The 19839-nt window shown below is 47.4% G+C and overlaps 1 protein-coding gene across 3 annotated transcripts in view; it reads right to left on the bottom strand.

The window, feature by feature from the left end:
- ATP9B (ATPase phospholipid transporting 9B (putative)) overlaps positions 1-19839 on the bottom strand; it is a 174004-nt gene that overhangs the window by 104926 nt on the left and 49239 nt on the right. The window contains exons 5-6 of one of the 3 annotated variants that reach the window (XM_059409851.1): positions 7245-7320; positions 1680-1756 (exon numbers count right to left, since the gene is read on the bottom strand). In XM_059409851.1, the coding sequence (XP_059265834.1) occupies positions 1680-1756; positions 7245-7320 (153 nt within the window). Of the gene's footprint in view, positions 1-1679; positions 1757-7244; positions 7321-19839 lie in introns of those variants that run through there. The other 2 variants (XM_059409852.1, XM_059409853.1) reach the window with 2 other exon arrangements.

The raw sequence follows: 19839 nt of genomic DNA, 5'->3' as shown, positions 1-19839 counted from the left end.
CGCATCCAGCCCCCCGCGGGGCAGCGGGGGCGGGGTGCCCGCACAGCGAGGTGTGTGCGCTGAGTGTTTCGGGCACTCACTCGCGAGGCACGCTTCGCGGTACAGGAAGGCAGTAATGCTGGGTGACAGGTGCGGAGCGGGAAGACGCACAACCAGCCATTTGCCCAGTGTCACAGAGCTGGTTGGCCGCGCAGCACAGCCCCAGCCGGAGTTCTTCACCACCGGTACACACTGCGGAAAGGTCGCCCAACTGGGTCCACACCCCCAGGGGGAGAGCACGGCAGAAAGGAAGCTGTCCTGACGCGTACGGCAGGAGGAGACAGGAGCTGTGTTACGTGACAGGGTAACTGTTAACATTTTACAATTTAATATTTAAATTTACCCTCACAGTCATCCTAAAAGTAAAATGACTAGATATGATTAAGAAACAAAACATACCCTACAACCTATATATGCATCAGGAGAACGTTCAGGTTTTGCTTAGTAAAGAAAAAAAATCACTGTACTTTATAGAACACATACCAACAAATATGCATGTAACTCTGTCAATAATTTGTTTAATAATTTAAATACATCTAACTCTACTGGAACATAACAACCTGCGGTACGTTCGGTCTCCTCGGATGAGCCCAAGGTTGTAGTACACATCGACAGGCACCGTTTTCCGTTATCACAGGGAAAGGGTCTTTCACTTGAGTAAACGTGTCACACACAGACATCTGGAGTCCACGAACGCCTCTTCCTCAGCCCCGCTGGGGGGGGTCGCACACCCCGGAGCGGGCAAGGACACCCTCCAGACAGGACACGCCCCAGAGCGCCTCTGCTGTGCTACAAAGGCGCAGGCACTCGGAGGGTAGGGGCCACTTTCCCGATGCCGGGAGGGTTAACTGGTTTTTGAAACAGTATTTCGCTGGAAAAAATGGAATGCATTTTGTCTTTAAAAATATCTTTTCAAAAATTTACTTCATTTCCTCTGCTCAGCAATAAAACTTCCTACAAAAGACAACTTCTTCTATCAGTTACTCACAAAGCAAGTCCTAAATGCGCGGGAGTGCTTTTTCGTTCTACTTAGATGCAGCTCAGATTACATTTCAAATAAAGAGCAAAATGCACAGTTAGAAAGACTTCTCATAAAGTGGACATGACCCACTCTGTGACTTGACCGTACAAAATGTCTGAACCAAGTAACAGCAACGGAGAATTCAAACGGGCTGTGGAACTTGCATACACGTGCTGCCTGTGTAAGCGACGATTTCAGGAGTGTAACAGAAACATGATCAATTCAGGAATTTAATCAAGCAGTCTTTAAAACTAAAATCGGTTTTCAACATGCTTGTGAAATGAAAATAACTTAAATGAAACAAGTTCAACAATGTCACACCATCAAATACTATTAACTATTAATACAGATTCTTTTTTTTTTTAAATGAGCCATCAACGTATAAAAAGAGTACAAACTATAAATCATGGGCAAATGGTATATCCAACAAAGAAAACTTAAGAGATATAGAAACTTCGGTTGACCAAGAAAAGACACTTGTGGAAGTTCTTCAGCATGCTGCCACGTTCAGACCCGAGAGTCTGGTTTAGGTTATGAACAGGCTCTTCAGAACCGCACGTACTTTCTTACTGGAAGGGAAAATCGGTCATTAAAGCAGCTGCCCCTTCAGCTAGCCTACCTTATTTTTTGGATTGGATGTGTTCATTACACTCCGAGTCTCTTTTCCAGTATAAATGACAACACCTATTACAGTACCTGCGGAAACACGAGAGCGGTGCTTACAGAGATGCCTCAAAGGGTGAGCACAGAGAGAACACTTCCTCATCAAAGTCTTGATGGAGGATATTAGTCACTACTCACTTTTACATAAATTTATCTCACAGCACATTTAATTTAACTCCTTCAAGAAAGTCTAATCTCAACTTTCAAAATAAACTCTGAGGAACTCAAATGATTTCTTCAGCCGTACAAATTTCCCTACGTACTACATCAGGAAATGGACTAACAATCTTCTCACTGTCAGGAGAAAGGCTGACACCGCTCGTGGGTCCCCGTGGGCAGCCCCACAGGTAAGTGCAGGGACGCTGCGTCCTCAAGTCCTCGGACGCATGCCGGGGCCTTCAGAGCAGCCCTGCCCCTGCGGAGCCACCGTCCCCGAGCGACACAGTCGAGCACTGCCAGGTCTGCGAGCCCCTGCGGACATTTCAGCTCGTATACAATTAAAACAACGAGGGACAGTTACATCACTAATACCGGATGCTGAATTTAGGTGTCATTAGCCTTTTAAACTCATGTCTCCTAAAGTCTGGTTTTCTAATTGTGTTCGCGCCTCAGACCTCAGGTAAAAGACGAAACACCCGGAACAACCTTGGGTTACGAAGGCTCCGAGGCACTCATCTCTGTGATGTCAAATGAGAAACCACAGAGGTCTGTTCTAAACGGTAGCTATGCATAATCTATACTCCTAGTTTCCATAAATTCTGATGTGAAATGATTAAAGATGACCAAGTCCATAAACTCCCGAAGACTAACAGCGCTGCAGGATTCACTGTAACGGTTCTACAAAAACTCTTTGAGGTCACATTAGTGCAATGTGTGCAATTCAGTGCGTCATAAGTCAGGACCCACGGAATAAAGGTAATCCTAGCAATCTCTTGGATTTATGTGAACAGATAGCTGCAAATTATATGCATTAGATAATGAACAGTTTCACCCACGGAGTGTCCAGGAAGACAGGGAGGTGCTAGAGGACGGCTCAGCGGTAACCCCACAGAGGTGACACATGTTTCTTTCAAAATAAGCATCTCCTTTCTTCTCTCCTTGTTAATTGTGTGCGGCTGGCAGAGCTGTGAGGTTGAATTTCCTGAGCCTCTTGGAAGCAGAGCAGCCCTTCCAGCGTGGAAGGTGGCCCAAACTGTGTGGACGCTACCCTTCTGGAGCCCTGTCCAAACAAACCCGCAGACGACAGTCTGCCCCAGGTGTTCAGGAAAGCACAGACTGCGCAGGGACCTCACCCACCCCAGGACTCCCACGACAAACACAGCAGCAGTTCTCGTGCCACTGAAGCAATACAGTAGCTCTGACTGCGCCAGGGTTTTCTTCCCATTTTGCCAACTACACGAAACTTAAACAGAATACACGAGTGTCTCATGTTAAATAAGCTCACTAATGTTAAAAACGTACAAAGAAAGAACAAGATAAACTACAAAATTATTTTTAATATTAGCAGAACAAAGTGTCTCAGAAAAGACTTAAAACGTGATCAGGCTCGGCAACACTGTCCTGACATCCAGACGAACTATGAGCGGTGCGGATTCCAGGCTGGCACCGCGGCTGGGAGGACCCAAATGCAATCTGAGACTTGCCCAGACCAACAACACTCGTGCGCCCGGACACGCGCAGATGCCACCGTCGGTCCTGCGCGCTGAGCCTCGAACCGAAGAGCCTCTACCTGAACGCCTCCTGCGGCGTTCCCTGTGTGACCCGCTGACGTCTGGTAAAGGCGCCCACCTGTATTCTGAGACCCTCCCGTCCTCACTACGAAGGGTCACTCCGTGCACTCAGCGCATTTCTCTCGGGGGCTGTCACCTTTCCTGGGCACCAGCACGGCCCGCTCGGACTCACGGACCAGTCGGCGCAGCCCGGCTGAGCGCTCCGTTGGGAAGGCAGAGACACGGCCGAGGGCTTCCCTGCTCATTTTCAAAACGAGACCTGAGAGCGAACAACAGAGCTCATTCTTCCGAAAGTCGGACCGAGGTGGCACGTCTGAGACCCACCGACCTGCGAGCTCGCAACCAACCGCAGTATTTCCTGACTGGCACGCGGCACCCGCCGGCTCCTGGGCACGACATGCTCTCCCTGGGCGCGTCCCGACAGAGCCCCAGGCTCGGCTGGAACAGGAGCACGCAACGGCCCCGCAAACCCTGACGACTCGCCTCAGCAATGTGGCTCAGAGAGACACAGACGGACACCGCCACCTGCACCAGCTCTGGGCTCCTCCTCGGGCAGGGCTGCTTGCCCCTGGGCTTCCCACTGCGCCTGCGCCACCTGCCGCCCCCACCTGCCGCCAGCGCAGCCACAGCAGAGCTCTCAGGGTCAGGCCCCTCGGGAGCTGCAGCTGGACACAGGGTCTCCTGCTTCCCCATGGCCCGTCCCGCGCCCCCTCTGCAGCAGGAGCCTCACAAACCACGCACACCACAGCAACAGGGGTGGTTTCAAAGTTTCTAAGCGGTCACGAGCACTAGTCTCGTGAAACACCATGCCAAGCATCACCGAAGGAGAGGAAACAACACAAAAACCAAACAGAATGTGCATATCCCAATTTCTTCAACATTAAATCATTTCATCCAACTGCTTTATAAAAGTGTCCAAGTGTCTCCTCTCATTTTGTTTCTTTATCACCAGCAGTACCAGCCCTGACCCTTGTCTACGCACAGACCCTCACTCTGGAGAGGTCAGCCCGGACCCCCGTCCGCACACGCGCCCAGCAGCCTTGCTTTGGCAGATCTACCGCCGTGGGCACACATGCCCCCACTCTAGAGGGGGTCACTACCGTGGGCACACGCGCCCAGCAGCCCTGCTCAAGAGGAACATCTCTGCTTCCCGCCTCTTGGCAGTTTAAGATCAGAACACTCTCTTGTCACTGACTCTGCTCTTGGAAGAATGGCGCCCACAGACCAACACGGGGATGAAGATAGAGGCACCACAAGCAGCTGTGTCTGTCCCTCTTCAGGGACCCTTGGTCCTTGGTCCCCTGGAGTGCTAACATGAGCCCTCGTTCCCACGCACTCAGAACCCCAGGACAAGGGAGGAAGGTCCAAGTTCACTTTACCTAGGAGGCAACCTGAATTCAGTGCACACATATCACTTAAAAAATAAAAATTTAAAAAACTCTGGTCTTTCTTTCTCAACTTACAATCAAATATAAAGAAGATATGAGCCCTTAAGTAACTCCTAGAAACCCAAGGTCTTTCAAACATAGCTTGAGCACAGCAGTTTGATAATATGCAGAATCTAGTAACTGCTCACACTATTAAGGTTTTAAATAAAGGTAGGTATGTGTTAAAATATTTAAAATTACTGAAAACAGCTTGCATTTTTAAAATGTCCAAACACAAATTAAAATTAGAAGGGTCTTATTTAAACTTTTTTGAACGGATGGTTTTGGAGCAGTAGAAATCCGTTCTGGGAACACAGGCCCAGTGGGCTAACTGAACTCTAAGCACGAGGGAGTCAGAAACAGTCGTCAGCATACGTGACACCTAGATTCATGTCTGCTCTGCCCACGTATGCAACGAGGAGCTGCCACGTGTCAAGGTCACCCAGAGAGTGGTGGACAGGAGAGGAGTGGTGTGTACAGGGAATTATCAAGGCCATCACGGAAGCCTTCCGCTCGGGGGCTTCCGTCTCTGCGGGGAGAGAGGCCACAGATCGATAGCACTGGGGGTCAGTAGCAACATCCTAATACACAGGGAGCAAAAAGATCACAAATAAAACATTTTTGAAAACGCATCTTCATTATGATGGAAACAAAATAGAATACAGCTGTAGACATGGAAAACGTGAAATCTGTGACCAAGTATCAGCTTATTTACGGTATGTTTAAAGTATTTTCCTACAAACTATGAAATACTAAAGGCTGAAGGGTGGCAGCCGTTGAGGACAGCCCCCTGGATGAAACCCTGGCCCTGCGACAGCCTGGCTGTGCGCCGTGTGAACAACCAGGACAGCACAGGGAGGCTACCGGCGACAGCACCACACCGGCCTGTGACTCAGAACAGCGGCAAGGAGGAAGCACAGACGAGACTGAGACTTCTCCCGGCAGCAGTTCCCTGTCCACAGTGACCCCCAGGCACGGTGAGTGTGTCTTCCCTGGGGTCTGCACAGCCCGAGACCTGGCCTGCGCCCTTCGACTCTCTCCTTGGTGTGCTGCCTTACTTCTCTTTCTCTTTAGTTTGAGAAATTTAAAAAATCATCAGTACAAAAATCACGAAATGCCTCAATTTCTATTAGAATTGTCCTATTTGCCATCAAGCTTTTTCTTAAACATAGAAAACATTAGTATAAAACTAGGTTCCCTCACATCCTCTAGTCCCTAAGAGGTACACACGCGGACCCCCACAGGGGTCTCGTTTACACGCTGCTGTGCACACAGGCCCCATGGCCCCCGCGTGCCCAGCACTGCCCTGCCCTTCCCTTCCGGGGCCCGTGGCCCCGGCACCAGCCTCCCCCGCCTACAGTGGTAAGGCCCTCAACACAGCTGCCAGGGAGCTCCCAAATCCAACCTGTGCCTCTCCACCCCCTCCCTGGAGCCCCTGCTTGCTCCTCCCGTGAGCTCTGGCCGGGTAAGGATTTTGGCTTCTTTGCTTTGCGGGCATACTTCCCCGTGGCACTCGGCAGAGGGTAAAGCACCAGCCTCACTTCATTAAGCCATCCTTCCCCTGAGCACCCAGGCCTGGGCATTCGCCAGCACCTGGCCTGCGGAGGGATCAGAAGAGCAACTGAGCTCCGAGGCAGGAAGGCTGTGGGTGTTGGGCCACAGATTGAGAAGAGACGGCCCTACCCTGCACGTCCCCCAGCCTTCCAACCCCCACCAGCATCCCCCAGGCTCCTCACTGCTAAGATTCTCCCCTGGTTACCAGCACTAAGTAAACCACTTTCTGAGAAGCTGACCATCATTTAGATTTCAATACCTCCCAGAGAATCTACTCCCCAAAATGTGTCTTTAGGTCACCACCCCCGCCCCGTTCAGACAGTAGAAATACTGCAACATCCCCCAGTGTCACTCGGAAGAAAATTAAGCAGCTCTACTCTGGTCTCCAAAGGCCCAACATGAAATACCTCCCACAGCCCCCATCTCGTTGGATACTTTTCTCCCCGACAGACAAACCCAGCTCAGTGACCTCTTCCGAACTCTCCTGGGTGACTGAGGAGTGGGAAGACCCCCCCCCCCAAGGGCCACCACTTCCCTCCCCAGTTGCGCTGTGCCACGTCCGAGTGAGGGACACTGAGAAGTCTGCAGAGAATCAGAACCAGCAGAAGCCCCCAAGCTGCTCTGTGTCTTGCTCCCTGCCAGGCACAGCCCACGGCCCACGGCCCACAGCCAGAGCTTGCTAGGACTCAGCCCTCAGGGTAAGGGCCCGTAGCGCAGGGCGGGATTTTCAGACACCATGCGCGCAGGCACTCCACTACACAGAGCACCTAGATGTGAGAGCTGGCGCTAGTGAGAGAGCGTGTCTCGTACCTGATGCGACAATGGTGCTTGCCCACAGTGTGTTTTCTATGCTGAGACTCTCATGGACGGGTGGGTCACAGTCTTCCTGTTTGCAGAGAGAGAAGGGGAAAAACAGCAAGTTAGCAACCTTTTTCACTTCAGGCACATGCAGTGATGGAAACAAGTGTACGAGCTGGATTCAGCGAGTGAGCAGGGAAGCCCCACTGCAGAATAAAGGTGAAAAACAAGGGAATTTAGACAGAGGATGCTGGGAAGAGGGCAGAGCAGGGAGCACCAGGAATCTCTCCCCACCCAGGCAACGACCCCAGGGGCAGACTCTGTCTGATGGGACTCTTTGGGGACTGTGGGGTCTGCCGAAGGCCTGCAACTGTCCAGGGGAAGTCGTCAGTGTGGGTCTCTCCGAGCTCTCAGCACGGTCGCAGCCACCCAGCCACACCGCAGGCAGCTGTGCACGTATTTCTGGAACAGCCTGCAGACGCCAGGTGGGCAAGGACCTGTCCTCCCAGTAGCAGGGTCTACGCTCTGACACGGACGGTGGCTTCCCATCACACAGGTGCCGACACCGAGCCTGGCGGCCATCGCTGCCACCCCTCCAGCTCCAGCTCTAGCGACGCCAAGGGCATTGAAAGGGCAAGGGCCCCCTTGGCCCCCTTTTGGGAGCCACACATTAGGACATTCAGAAACAGCTGCACAGGTGGGAATTAGGAAGGGACTGTGCGTGCCCACGGAAAGGCTCAGACGAGACCCGAGAAGACATTAAATGTACACCTCAGACTGATAACCCGGCACAAAGACAGCCTATAATAATAAAAAAATCAACGAATCAATATAATGACTAAAATCCCAGCCAACCCTGAGGAAGAGAGAGAACTGAATTCTAGAATTACCATGTTATTATACTAAAAGAGAAAAAAAGAAAGCGTTCAACAATAATGAGGCATTAAAAAAAAAACACCCAAAAAGTATGAAAGGAAAATTATAAACCAACAGAAACCACCGCTGAAAAAGACCTGATGTCAGATACACTAGACAAAGACATTAAAAGGAAAGTATTAAGGATGTTTAAAGAAATGAAGATGTGCAGAATGTCAGGAAAACAACATGCGAACAAAACATAAATATGAATAAGGAGATAGAAAACCTAAACAGAAACCAGAAGAAAGTCAAGAGCTGAAAACTACAATGACTGAAGTGAAAATTTCCCTAAAGAGATTCAAGGCAGATCTAACCATGCAGAAGAATCAGCAAACCTGAACACAGAGCAAGGAGACGACCAAGTCTGGGAAACAGAATGGAAACAGGTGGAGGAAAATTAAAAGGGTCTGAGGGACTGCAAGACAGCGGGGTACTAACCAATGTACGTATTGTGGGAGTCCCGGAAAGGGAAGCCAGAGTGAAAAGGGCAGAGAGAAGATGTGAGGAAGTAATGGATGAAAACACTCCAAATCTGATGAAAGACGCGCATGCGAACAGTGAGGAAGCTCGACCAAATCCAGGGATGAGCTCAGAGACCCATAGAGAGACACATAATACAAGTTTTAAAAGACAAAGACAAGGGCGCCTGAGTGGCTCAGAGGGTTAAGCCTCTGCCTTCGGCTCGGGTCATGATCTCAGGGTCCTGCGATCGAGTCCCGCATCGGGCTCTCTGTTCAGTGGGGAGCCTGCTTCCTCCTCTCTCTCTGCCTACCTCTCTGCCTGCTTGTGATCTCTGTCTGTCAAATATATATATATATATAAAATATTTTATTTTATTTATTATTGTATTTATTATTTATAATTTATTTATATTATGGATTATATTATATATATTATTATATTATGAATTTTATCACATCCATTATATATGGATATCATATATGGATTTTTATATTATAAAATTATTTATAATTATATTTATTATTATATTTATTATTTTATTATGAAATTTATATATATATATATCTATAAAAGACAAAAACAAGGGTGCTGGGTGGCTCAGTCAGTTAGGCGTCTGGACTCGTTTCCACTCAGGTCATGACCTCAGGGTTGTAAGACTGACCCCTGTGTTGGACTCCACACTCAGTGCGGAGTCTGCCTGGTATTCTTTTATTCTCTCTCCACCCCTCCCCATCATGTGCTCTCTAAAATAAAAAATCATCTTTTTAAAAAAATAAAAGGCAAAACACAAGAAGAGACTCTTGAAAGCCATGGGAAAGCAGCAAACCGTCCCATACAAGGGATCCCCAATAAGGTTATACACAAATGTTTCATTAGTAATACTGGCGGCTAGGAGGCCGTGTGCTGACATACCCAAAACACTCAAACACAAACAAACAAACACACACCCATGTCAGCCAAGTAATTCTATAGCCAGCAGAACTGTCCTTCCAAACTCAGGGTAAAATCAGGGCATTCCCAGACAAACAAAAGCTAGGAGGGTATGTGGCCACTAGACCTTTCCTCCGAGAACTGCTCGAGGGAGTCCTGACCTTACATTACAAACTGAGCCCCAACAGATCATCATACAAAACATCCACTCCAACCACAATGAGATAAAGTTAGAAATCATTAACAGAGAATTCACAAAATTGTGGAAAATCAACAACACTTTAAAACAACCAATGGATTATGAAGAAATCACAAAGGAAATTAAAAGATGCTTAGAGACAAATGATAATGAAAGCACAACTTACAAAAACTTGTGAGGTACAACGTAAGTGGTGCTAAGGGGGAAATTAATAGCTATAAACGCTTAGATTAAAAAAGAGTAAGGATGGGCGCCAGCGTGGCGCTGTCATTACAAGTCTGCCTTCGGCTCAGGTCATGATCCAGGGTCCTGGAACAGAGTTCCGCATCGGGCGCCCTGCTTCTCCCTCTCCCACTCCTCCTGCTTGTGTTCCCTCTCTCACTGTGGGTCTCTCTGTCAAATAAATAAATAAAATTAAAAAAAAAAAAAAAAGAGGAAATCAATGACCTAACTTCACAACTACGGAACTAGAACAAGGAGAATAAGCTGAAGCTAGAGCAAAGACAGATGAAATAAAGAACAGAAAAACAATTTTAAAAGTGAACGAAGTCAAAAGTTCATTCTTTGAAAACATCAATAAAACTGGCAAACCTTTAGCTAGTTGGACTAAGAAAAAAATAAAAAAGACTCAAATTATTAAATTCAGAAACCGAAGTGGGAAAATCATTCCAGTTAGCAGAAACAAGAAGGATTAAAAGAGAATACATTAGTACCCACGCAGCAAAAAATTGGATGAATGGATGAATTTCTAGAAACACAAAACCTACTAAGACTATTCATGAAGAAACAGAAAATCTGAATAGACCTGTATCTAGTTAAGAGATTAAAATCAATATAAAAAATCTGACAAGAGAAAAGCCCTGGATCCAATGACTTCACTGGTGAAATCTACCAAAAATATAAAGAAAGACTAACATCAGTCCTTCTAAAACTATTCCAAAAAATTAAGAAGAGAAGGGACATCTCCTAACTCACTCCGTAAACCCAGCACTACCCTGATACCAAAGCCAGACAAAGACATGACAAGAGAAATGAAGATCAACATCCTTTCGGATCACTGGTGCACAACTCTTATAATACTAGCAAACCTAATCTAGCAAAATATTTTAAAAGCATTACACACTATGACCAAGCAGAATGCAAGGTTAGTTCAACATGCAAACCATCAATGTCATACATTACATTAACAGGATGAAGAAAAAAAAACCACATGACCATCTCAACTGATGCAGAAAAAGCAAATATTCAATATGCTTTTGTGATTAAAAATCAATAAATGAAGCATTCGATGAACTAGAAGAAGGGAACCACATCGGTATAATAAAAGTCAAACATGAAAAGCCACAGGGAACAGCATACCAGATGGTGAAAGACGGAAAGCATTTCATTTTGGGTCAGGACACAGTACTGGAATTTCCAGCTAGAGCAACTATGCAAGAAAAAGAAATAAAAGCCATGTTATTGGGAAGGAATAAGTAAAATTACTTGTTTGCAGGTTATCATCTTGTATGTAGGAAACACTAAAGATCCTACAGATCTCCCCCACACAGTACAACTGCTTTACCTAACGAGTGAATGCAGCAAAGTGGCAGAAACAGTCAATGCACAAAACCCAGCTGTGTTTCAGTGGTGCCCCAGCAACGTTAAGAGTTAAGAGTCAACAGTTGAGTGTCCAGCTCTTGGTGTCAGCTCAGGTCATGACCTCGGGGTGGTGGGAACGAGCCCAGTGTTCAGCCCCGGGCTCAGTGTGGAGACTGCTTGAGACTCTCCCTCTCCCTGTGCACCCCCAACTAAAATAAACAGATAAATCTTAGAAAAAAAAAAATCAGTTACATTTCTCTACACTACCAATGACAATCTGAAAAGGAAATTATAAGAACAATTCCACATAGCTTCAAAAATAATAAAATATTTAAGAATTAACTTAAGACTCGTACAATAAAAACTGCAAAACTGCCGAAAGTAAAGAAGACATAAATAAATGGAAACACATCCCATGTTCATGGATTGGAAGACTTAATGTTGTTAAAATGTAAGATCAAGTGAAGACTATACCCAGAGTGATCTACAGACTCAATGCAATCCTTGATCAAAATCCCAATGACATTTTCTACAGAAATAGAAAAACCCTCCTAAAATTCACACGGAATCCCAAGGAATGCAAATATCCCAAACAACCCTGGAGGACTGAGAAGGGCAAAACTGGAGAACTTCCTAGAGATCTACAGGAGTCAGAACGGCGCGGTCCGGCACGGTCCCGGGATAAAGACAAATGTAACAGACAGACGGACTGAAACAAAGGGCCCAGAAACAAACACTTGCACGTTATGGGGAATAATTTTTGATGAGGGTGCCAAGACCTTACAGTAGGGAAAAGAGTCTTTCAACAAATGATCCTGGGAAAACTGGATATCCACATGCGAAACGATGAAGTTCCTCTTCCCTAATAACACACATAAAATAACTCAAGGGGACTCTGGGGGACTCAGTTGGTTCTTCGACTGCCTTTGGCTCGGGTCATGATCCTGGAGTCCCTGATGGAGTCCTGCATCTGGCTCCCTGCTCAGCAGGGAGTCTGCTTCTCCCTTTGAACCTCCCCCTCCTCATGCTCACTCTCTCTTTCTCTCAAAATAAGTAAATAAAATAAATAAATAACTCAAAATGAATCAAAGACCTAAAGGTAAAACTTAAAACAACAAAACCCTTAGAAGAAAACGTAGGACAAAAGCTTCATGACATCAGATTTGGCAATGATTTCTTAGACATGTTGGATACGATTCCAAAGGCAGAGTAGCAAGAGAAAAAACAAAAAAATTGAACTTCATGAAATTTTTAAATTGTGTGCATCAAAAGACACTATCCGGGGTAAAAAGACACCCCAGAGAATGGGAGAAAACGTCTGCAAATCATAGATCTGACAAGGATTAACATGCAGAACATGAAGAGAACCCCTGAAAGTCACCACCACCACAAAAAATGTTCAAAAGTGGGAAAAAGACTTGAACAGACATTTCTCCAAACACATACAAATGCCAAAAAAGACATGAAAAGATACTCAGTATCACTCGTCATCGGGGAGCTGCCAGCCAGAACCACGAGGACCCACCGCACTCAGGACGGCGGCAACGGTCAGGAACACGGGACACGGAGCATGCGGAGAAATGGGGCCCTTGCGCGTTGCCGGTGGGAACGAAAAATGGTGCAGCCGCTGTGGAAGACGGTAGGGCGGGTCCTCAGGACATTGAAAACGGAATTACAATTTGATCCATAAATTCCACTTCTGGGTACAGACCCCCAAAACGGAAAGGGGTCTCGAACAGATATCTGCACATCCGTGTTCGCAGCAGAATGATTCCCGACAGCCACCGCATGGAGGTGACCCAGTGTCCACGGATGGCTGACAGGAGGGCAGCGGTGGCCTACGCATCTGATGGAGTCTTAGTGACCCACGACAGGTGCGGCCGCACAGACGGCCCCCGAGGACACGGTGCCGAGGAAAACGACCGGCCCCCATCGGACAAACACGGCGGGATTCTAGTCACGTGAGGTACTCCGCCGAAACGACCGCCGAGACGGGAAGGCCGATGGTGCTTGCCGAGGGCCACACGGAGCAGGTACGGGGCCAAGCTTCAGTGTTCTGAGATGAAAACAGTATGGAGGTGTGGGAGGGGTCCCCGCACAACATAATGTATTGTATTTACTGCCACTGCACTACACATTTAAAACATGTTTAAGATGGTAAATTTAATGTTACATGCATTTTACCATAACAAAATGAAAAAAATTATAAAGCATATGGGAATACTTTAAAAAATGAAATTATAAGTGGAATGAATGCCTTTAATCAATTCATTTTTAAGACATTTAACTTTGATATAAATAAATGATTTTAAATGTGCATCAAACCACTCTATGTTCTAATTTTTTCAGGTAGCAAACTAAAAATATATCTTTCAATATGTAACTTATTAACAGCACAGCACCCCCAGAAAAGTGTGGAATATGATCACAGTAAATTATAAGTTGATCCGTCAACCTCTATCACAGAATATCCTCTCCTCACCTTTTGCTAACGACAAGGGTTTTGCATTTCAAATGTACATATATTCACAGGAGAAAAGAGCGTATCTGTGAACATTTAAAATTAATACATATCTACATTTGTATTTAATTTTTCTTTAAAATTATTATTACACTAGATATTTTTCATCAAAAGCAAGCTCACAGAGAAGCGGCAGGTTACGGACTACTGTGTGCAGATCTCAGGCGCGACCACACATCACTATCACAGCAGCAGGAACCACACACTCTGGCTTCCTCTTACAGCTTGTACATCAAATCTGGGAGCCTTCTGCCTTCATGTGAAGTCATGGTCTACACAGCATTCTTGCCATTTTGGTTACGGAGTGTTTCTAGAATATGAACTCCACGAGCCCAGGGCCCCGCCCCTGGAGCAGGACAGATTTCGGGTGTGGTGGCTCACTGGCCGCGGGTCTGTCACGCACCGAACACTCTGCTGTCCCGAGTGGCATGCGTCTCTCTCCTATGATGACCTCTCCACGGAAAAGTTGTATTTTAAGATCAAAGAGAAATAAAAGTATCTTGGGAAGGAAGAAAGAAACCCCAAAATTTTTTTAAAGATTTTATTTTCTTTGAGAGGACAGTGAGAGAGAGCGTGAGCGAGGAGAAGGTCAGAGGGAGAAGCAGACTCCCCGTGGAGCTGGGAGCCCGATGCGGGACTCCGGGATCATGACCTGAGCCGAAGGCAGTTGCTTAACCAACTGAGCCACCCAGGCGCCTTCATCAAACCATTCTGAAATGATATAAATTCTGGCCATTTTTGGTAATTACTTGGAAAACACTTGCTAGATACTTGGTTCTCTGATTTAGCTGTGAGGCACAACATCTAAACCGATCCTGACGAGTTTCCAAAATATTTCCACTAGTATTGCAAACGCTGATCATGTGAAACGCTGTCATTCACCCGGATCAAAGAAAGGGCTTGGCACACAGCTGCCCTGTGGGCAAGGGACAGCAGGAGCAGCCGCTGCTCAGCCTCGGGAGTCCAAGCACTGGACGGCCAGCGGGGACCTGCTCGGGCCACACCCAGCCGCGCACGAGGCCGTCAGCGCGCCCTGGAAAGGAAGCTGTCACTCAACGGATGAGTCCGGCTTCGTCCACCTGGAGACGGCGATGCCAGTCAGTGTTCAAAACTCAGGTGGGCGCTGTTTCTCAGCAGTCAACTCCTTTGAAGAACAGAGAGAGGTACTTAAGGTAACTTGCTTCAGGTAGACCCTGTGGGAAGAGGAGGGCTCACCGTACTCTTCCCAACATGTACTCGACACCGAGCAGAGCCCACAGCCCGCCGTAGGAACTGGCGCCAGGAGAGCTGAGACCGCCTCTCACTGCAGTCATCCCTGGCCTAGTGCCAGAGCCCAAGAGGGACACACACGGTGACACGCAGCGCGCCACCAGCACACACCCGGGCGGGCAGAAGTGCAATGGTTTCAGAGAGCGGAAAAGAAAAGGTCTTCCGCGTGGGCCTCTTCAGCTGGGTCTTCTAGTCCAGGAGCTCCACAGACGGCCCTCGACGAGAGGGCTCCGTGGACGGACGGCGCCCATGCGTACAGCCGAAGCTCTGCTGCCGGACACACACTCGCACTTTCTTGTTCATCCCGCGGGCCCTCCTGGCTGACGGCGTGCATTACAGCTTGTCAAGTAAAGTAGGTTATACCCCGTGCTGCACGGAGCTGGAAGCACCTACTGATAATTACACAATGGCATCCATATACAAAATACGAAGGAAAAATATTTATATAGTTAATTAAAAAAAAGGCTCACACTATCCCCATAAAAATGTGTTTAGGGCGTCCATCAGCATCAGGGCTTCCATCAGAAGGTAAGACCATCACTAGCCACGTTATTTTACACAGCCTCACTGCAGCGGCGGTCACACCCTGGCGAATTTTCAAGCACCCAGCGTCAGATCAAGGGCCTGCACAGCGGCTAACACGCCACCGTCACCCTTCAGTGCACAGAAGGTATTCCAGCACCACGCCCCGGGCGCTCCAGAACCGCTCCCGGATTCGTCCACGGGAAAATGCCAGGCCAGGGAGCTGTCATTTGGTCCCTTTCTTTATAAAGAAAAGCAAAGAGGTAACAATTGCCTGAGGAATAAATAATCCAAGAAAACGGAGTTTTCCCTTTGACTTTTAGGATTTTATAGAACAAAGCATCAACCTTCAAGAGAGAAATATGTGGCCTCTATGCATCAACTGTTTAGTGCTTGTTTATACCTGAATGGAAAAGTCCAACTTCTGATCTCCGGAGCGACAGTCTTAGAATCCAACTCTGACCACCACCGCTGCACAGAGGACAAGCTGTGCAGACTCACTCCTACTTTCCAGACACAGTCCACACGGCTTATCTTCCAGGTGTCTGTGAATCTAAGCGTTACAGCCACAACCCAGCAAACGGAGTGCATAATTTGGATAAAACCCTGCCAGTTGCTGACTCACACGCTTATCATTATCATTTCAAGTACGAAACAAATACAAAGATTCTCTAACATGAACTCTGACTTATTCTCATGTATCGTGGCAATGTCTGTGCTCCTCTCCCGGCCCCAGACTGTGAGCTCTGTGACTACGGGGCTGGCCCAGACCTTCAGAGCGCCAAGCACAGAGCAGGCACCCAGAACTGCCGAGGAACTGAGTAAATCAGAGTAGAAACACGTGGACGCCCCTTCTCTTTGCACTCCGCAGGAAGCCAGAGGTCGGCCGCACTTGAAGCCTCTGGAGCACCCCTTTAGGCCAGCCTGCTCACAGTTGCCCATCAAGTGACCATAAAAGTGCAAATGAGTATGATGTTCTGAGTCTGAAACTTCCGAGGGGTCCCTACATACAGACATTTCAACACGAGTAATGCATATCCTTTAGTATAACGTTTCCCCACTGTGTCAAACTCCAAAAAATATGGCATTAAAAAATATACGTGGGGCAGCTGGGTGGCGCAGTCCATTAGGCATGTGACTCTTCATTTCGGCTCAGGTCATGATCTTAGGGCCATGAGCCCCGCGTCTCGCTCTGCATTCAGCGGAGTCCCCTTTTGCTTTCCCCCCACAGCCCCACCTGGGCACTCGCGCTCTCTCATTCTCTAAAATAAATAAATAAAATCTTTTAAAATACATAAATACACACATATTATAAGGCTTTCTAAACTGCAAATAAAAGGTTCAATACAATTTCGTTTCAGAAATTTAAGTTGGTTCTCCCATTACTTTTCTACCACTATTTAATCCTGTCAACCCATTTTGTCTATTTCTAGCACAATTATGTATTGAAGGAGCACAGTATGCAGCTTCTTTTCAATTCTGTAATAACAATGATGGACTTTAAACATTACACTTTTTCTAATATCAAGAAAATTATTGTAAAAGATAGCTCTTTACCAGTCTCTCAGAGTACAGAATAAAGATTGGGAAGACGGGAAAGAAATTATCTCTGAGTAACTTTGTCTCTGGGTTTCCTTCTCCTTCATGTTACACAGTCTGCACAGATGAAATCTGCTTTGGGGAGGGAGAAAGCAAAACCATTTGAAGCTATTTTCTCAACAGTGCACCCCTCCTAACAAACAAGAGAGCTAGGCTTTTTAGAAAGGGGGTATTTGGCTCGGAGAAGACCTGAACAATGATGAATGAGCTACGGTTTGCAGAAGAAATGACAGGAAAAAGCGCATATGAAGAACATTAAATGGGAAGGCCATGTTAAAGGCCTAGGAACATGGCTAATAGTTCAAAAGTGGATAGTTTTAAACTTCAGGGAGAATTGCTGGGTCCTGAATAATAAGCAAATCAATTCTATCAATAATAATAATAATAATATGAATCATTGGTCTTAGTCAGAACGTCATACAGTGAGCAGCCGAGGTGACCCTGACATTACGAGGTAAGCAGAAGCAGACGTCATCCACAATGTGCGTAATTAGACTCTGCTCAGGCCACAAAGTACATAATACGTGTACCGGCACAGGACGTCCGAATTCATCTACTCTGATTCTGATTAATTACTTGGGCTGATATACAACGTGTTTTCTCTCTCTCGTAGCTCATACTCTAGAAGAGGAATATACGCAGGTGTCACTTCATTTTGTTTTTTTTTTTAAGATTTTATTTATTTATTTACTTGACAGACAGAGATCACAAGCAGGAAGAGAAGCAGGCAGAGAGAGAGGAGGAAGCAGAGTCCCCGCCGAGCAGAGAGCCCGATGTGGGACTTGATCCCAGGACCCTGAGATCATGACCTGAGCCGAAGGCAGCAGCTTCACCCCGGACACCCCCAGGCGTCCGGCTCCTTCAGATGCTCACTTGACACCCCGTAGCTGACCTGATGAATCCCATTTCCAGTTACAGACCAGTTACTTAGCATGGTTTTTCCTTTCCTTCTGGTTTGAAAGACGTACACAAAAATAAAGCTTTTTCTCCGTAAGTAATCCAGAGCTCACTATGAACATATCTAAAAGGAGTGAAATAAAATCCTGCTAGGAACAGCAAATAGAGGCCGCGCGAGGCGGGCGGGCCCGCACCCATCGAGAATGCGCAGTGACTCACATGAGGCGAACGGAACTGCTGCCAACTCCAGAGCCTTGACGGGTCCAAACCCTGAGACGAACTCCTGGGCCCTCTCGTGGCTCTGGAGCAAACTGTGCTGCGGCGCTGCTAGATCTCCCTTACGGACACCGAGCGACTTCCCTCTCTCCCACATGAGCTGTGTGCACGAGCTCTGCGCAGCCGAGCTACCCCCGCACCCGGCCTGCATGGTCTGGGGAGGCCGTGGGCAAATGCACGTGACTGCCTTCACGCCAAGCAAACCAGAGGTCGAGAGGACTCTTGTACATAAACCAATATCGCAGTCTCTCTTCTAAGCTGGAAACCCTGAAATGGCTTCTTCTTCCGACAAGACCTCCAGGATGGAGCCGGGCTACCCTTCCCCCGCACCTGCACGCTCACTCACACGCAGTCGCACGCGCTCGGCCACGCACACAAGTCTCGCACTGTGTGGACTGGGCTTTGCAGCCTGGCTGTGTTCAGCCACACTCCTGCTCCCTCGCACTGACTCAGTGGGACGCCACACACACACGCACGTGCACACGTCTCCAACTCCTAGCAGGTGATAAGCAAGAGAAATCCGCGAAACAGAACGGAAGAAAGTACTACTCTAAAACATTAATAGTGGCTAAGTTAGCAACTTTTTTTTTTTTTTAAGACTTTATCCATTTATTTGACAGAGAAACAGAGAGAGCACAAGCAGGCAGAGCAGGCAGAGAGAGGGAGAAGCAGGCTCCCCGCTGAGCAGGGAGCCCGATGCGGGGTTCGATCCCAGGACGCCGGGATCATGACTGGAGCAGAAGGTGGACGCTTCACTGACTGAGCCACCCAGGCACCCCCTTAGTTAATAACTCCTAACTATTCTTACTAAGGAAGCCCTTGGGTAAGGCTTTTTCTCAAATATACTAAATTGTCTTTAATTAGAAGATGCTCTTTTTCATAAAAATTTTTATACAAACACACAGACCTTGGGTTTTCTCCAGAACTCACTATACACTGCCTCGTCTCCCTCATGGAAACCGATTCCGTGAGCACCTTGAACGTACTATAACTGAAGCACCCGTAAAGTCAAGCCACAAAGCGGTGACTGACGACCACCTCCTCTACAGGCACCTCATTTCACTGCCCCATAATGTGCTCACGGTCTGGCACTAGCAAGCGCTTTCTCAAACGATGACAACTGCTCGCTAATCCCGGTCCGTGAGCAAGAGGGAAATGAAGCAGACAACCCGACAGAAATCTGCAGGAACGAAAAGTAAGTGACAGTCGCATATTAAAACCCTTCAAGTATCATAAAGCATTTGTAAGATCACTCTCCGCTGTTACAGTCAGGTTACTGACCGGGGAGTCACTGGGGAGAAGGGATGTCAAGCCGTAGTGAAACACGACGACTGTGCCAAGAATGGCACAAAGCACACACGTGTACGTGAGCAGACGCACAGCCACCCGGTCAGCACAGAACAGGTGACGACACGGCCGTGACAGTGCGCTCA

This window comes from Mustela nigripes, chromosome 8, assembly GCF_022355385.1.
Source record: "Mustela nigripes isolate SB6536 chromosome 8, MUSNIG.SB6536, whole genome shotgun sequence".
Taxonomy (NCBI): domain Eukaryota; kingdom Metazoa; phylum Chordata; class Mammalia; order Carnivora; family Mustelidae; genus Mustela; species Mustela nigripes.
The sequence above is the reverse complement of the archived record's forward strand: the minus strand, read 5'-3'. Positions and strand labels throughout refer to the sequence as shown.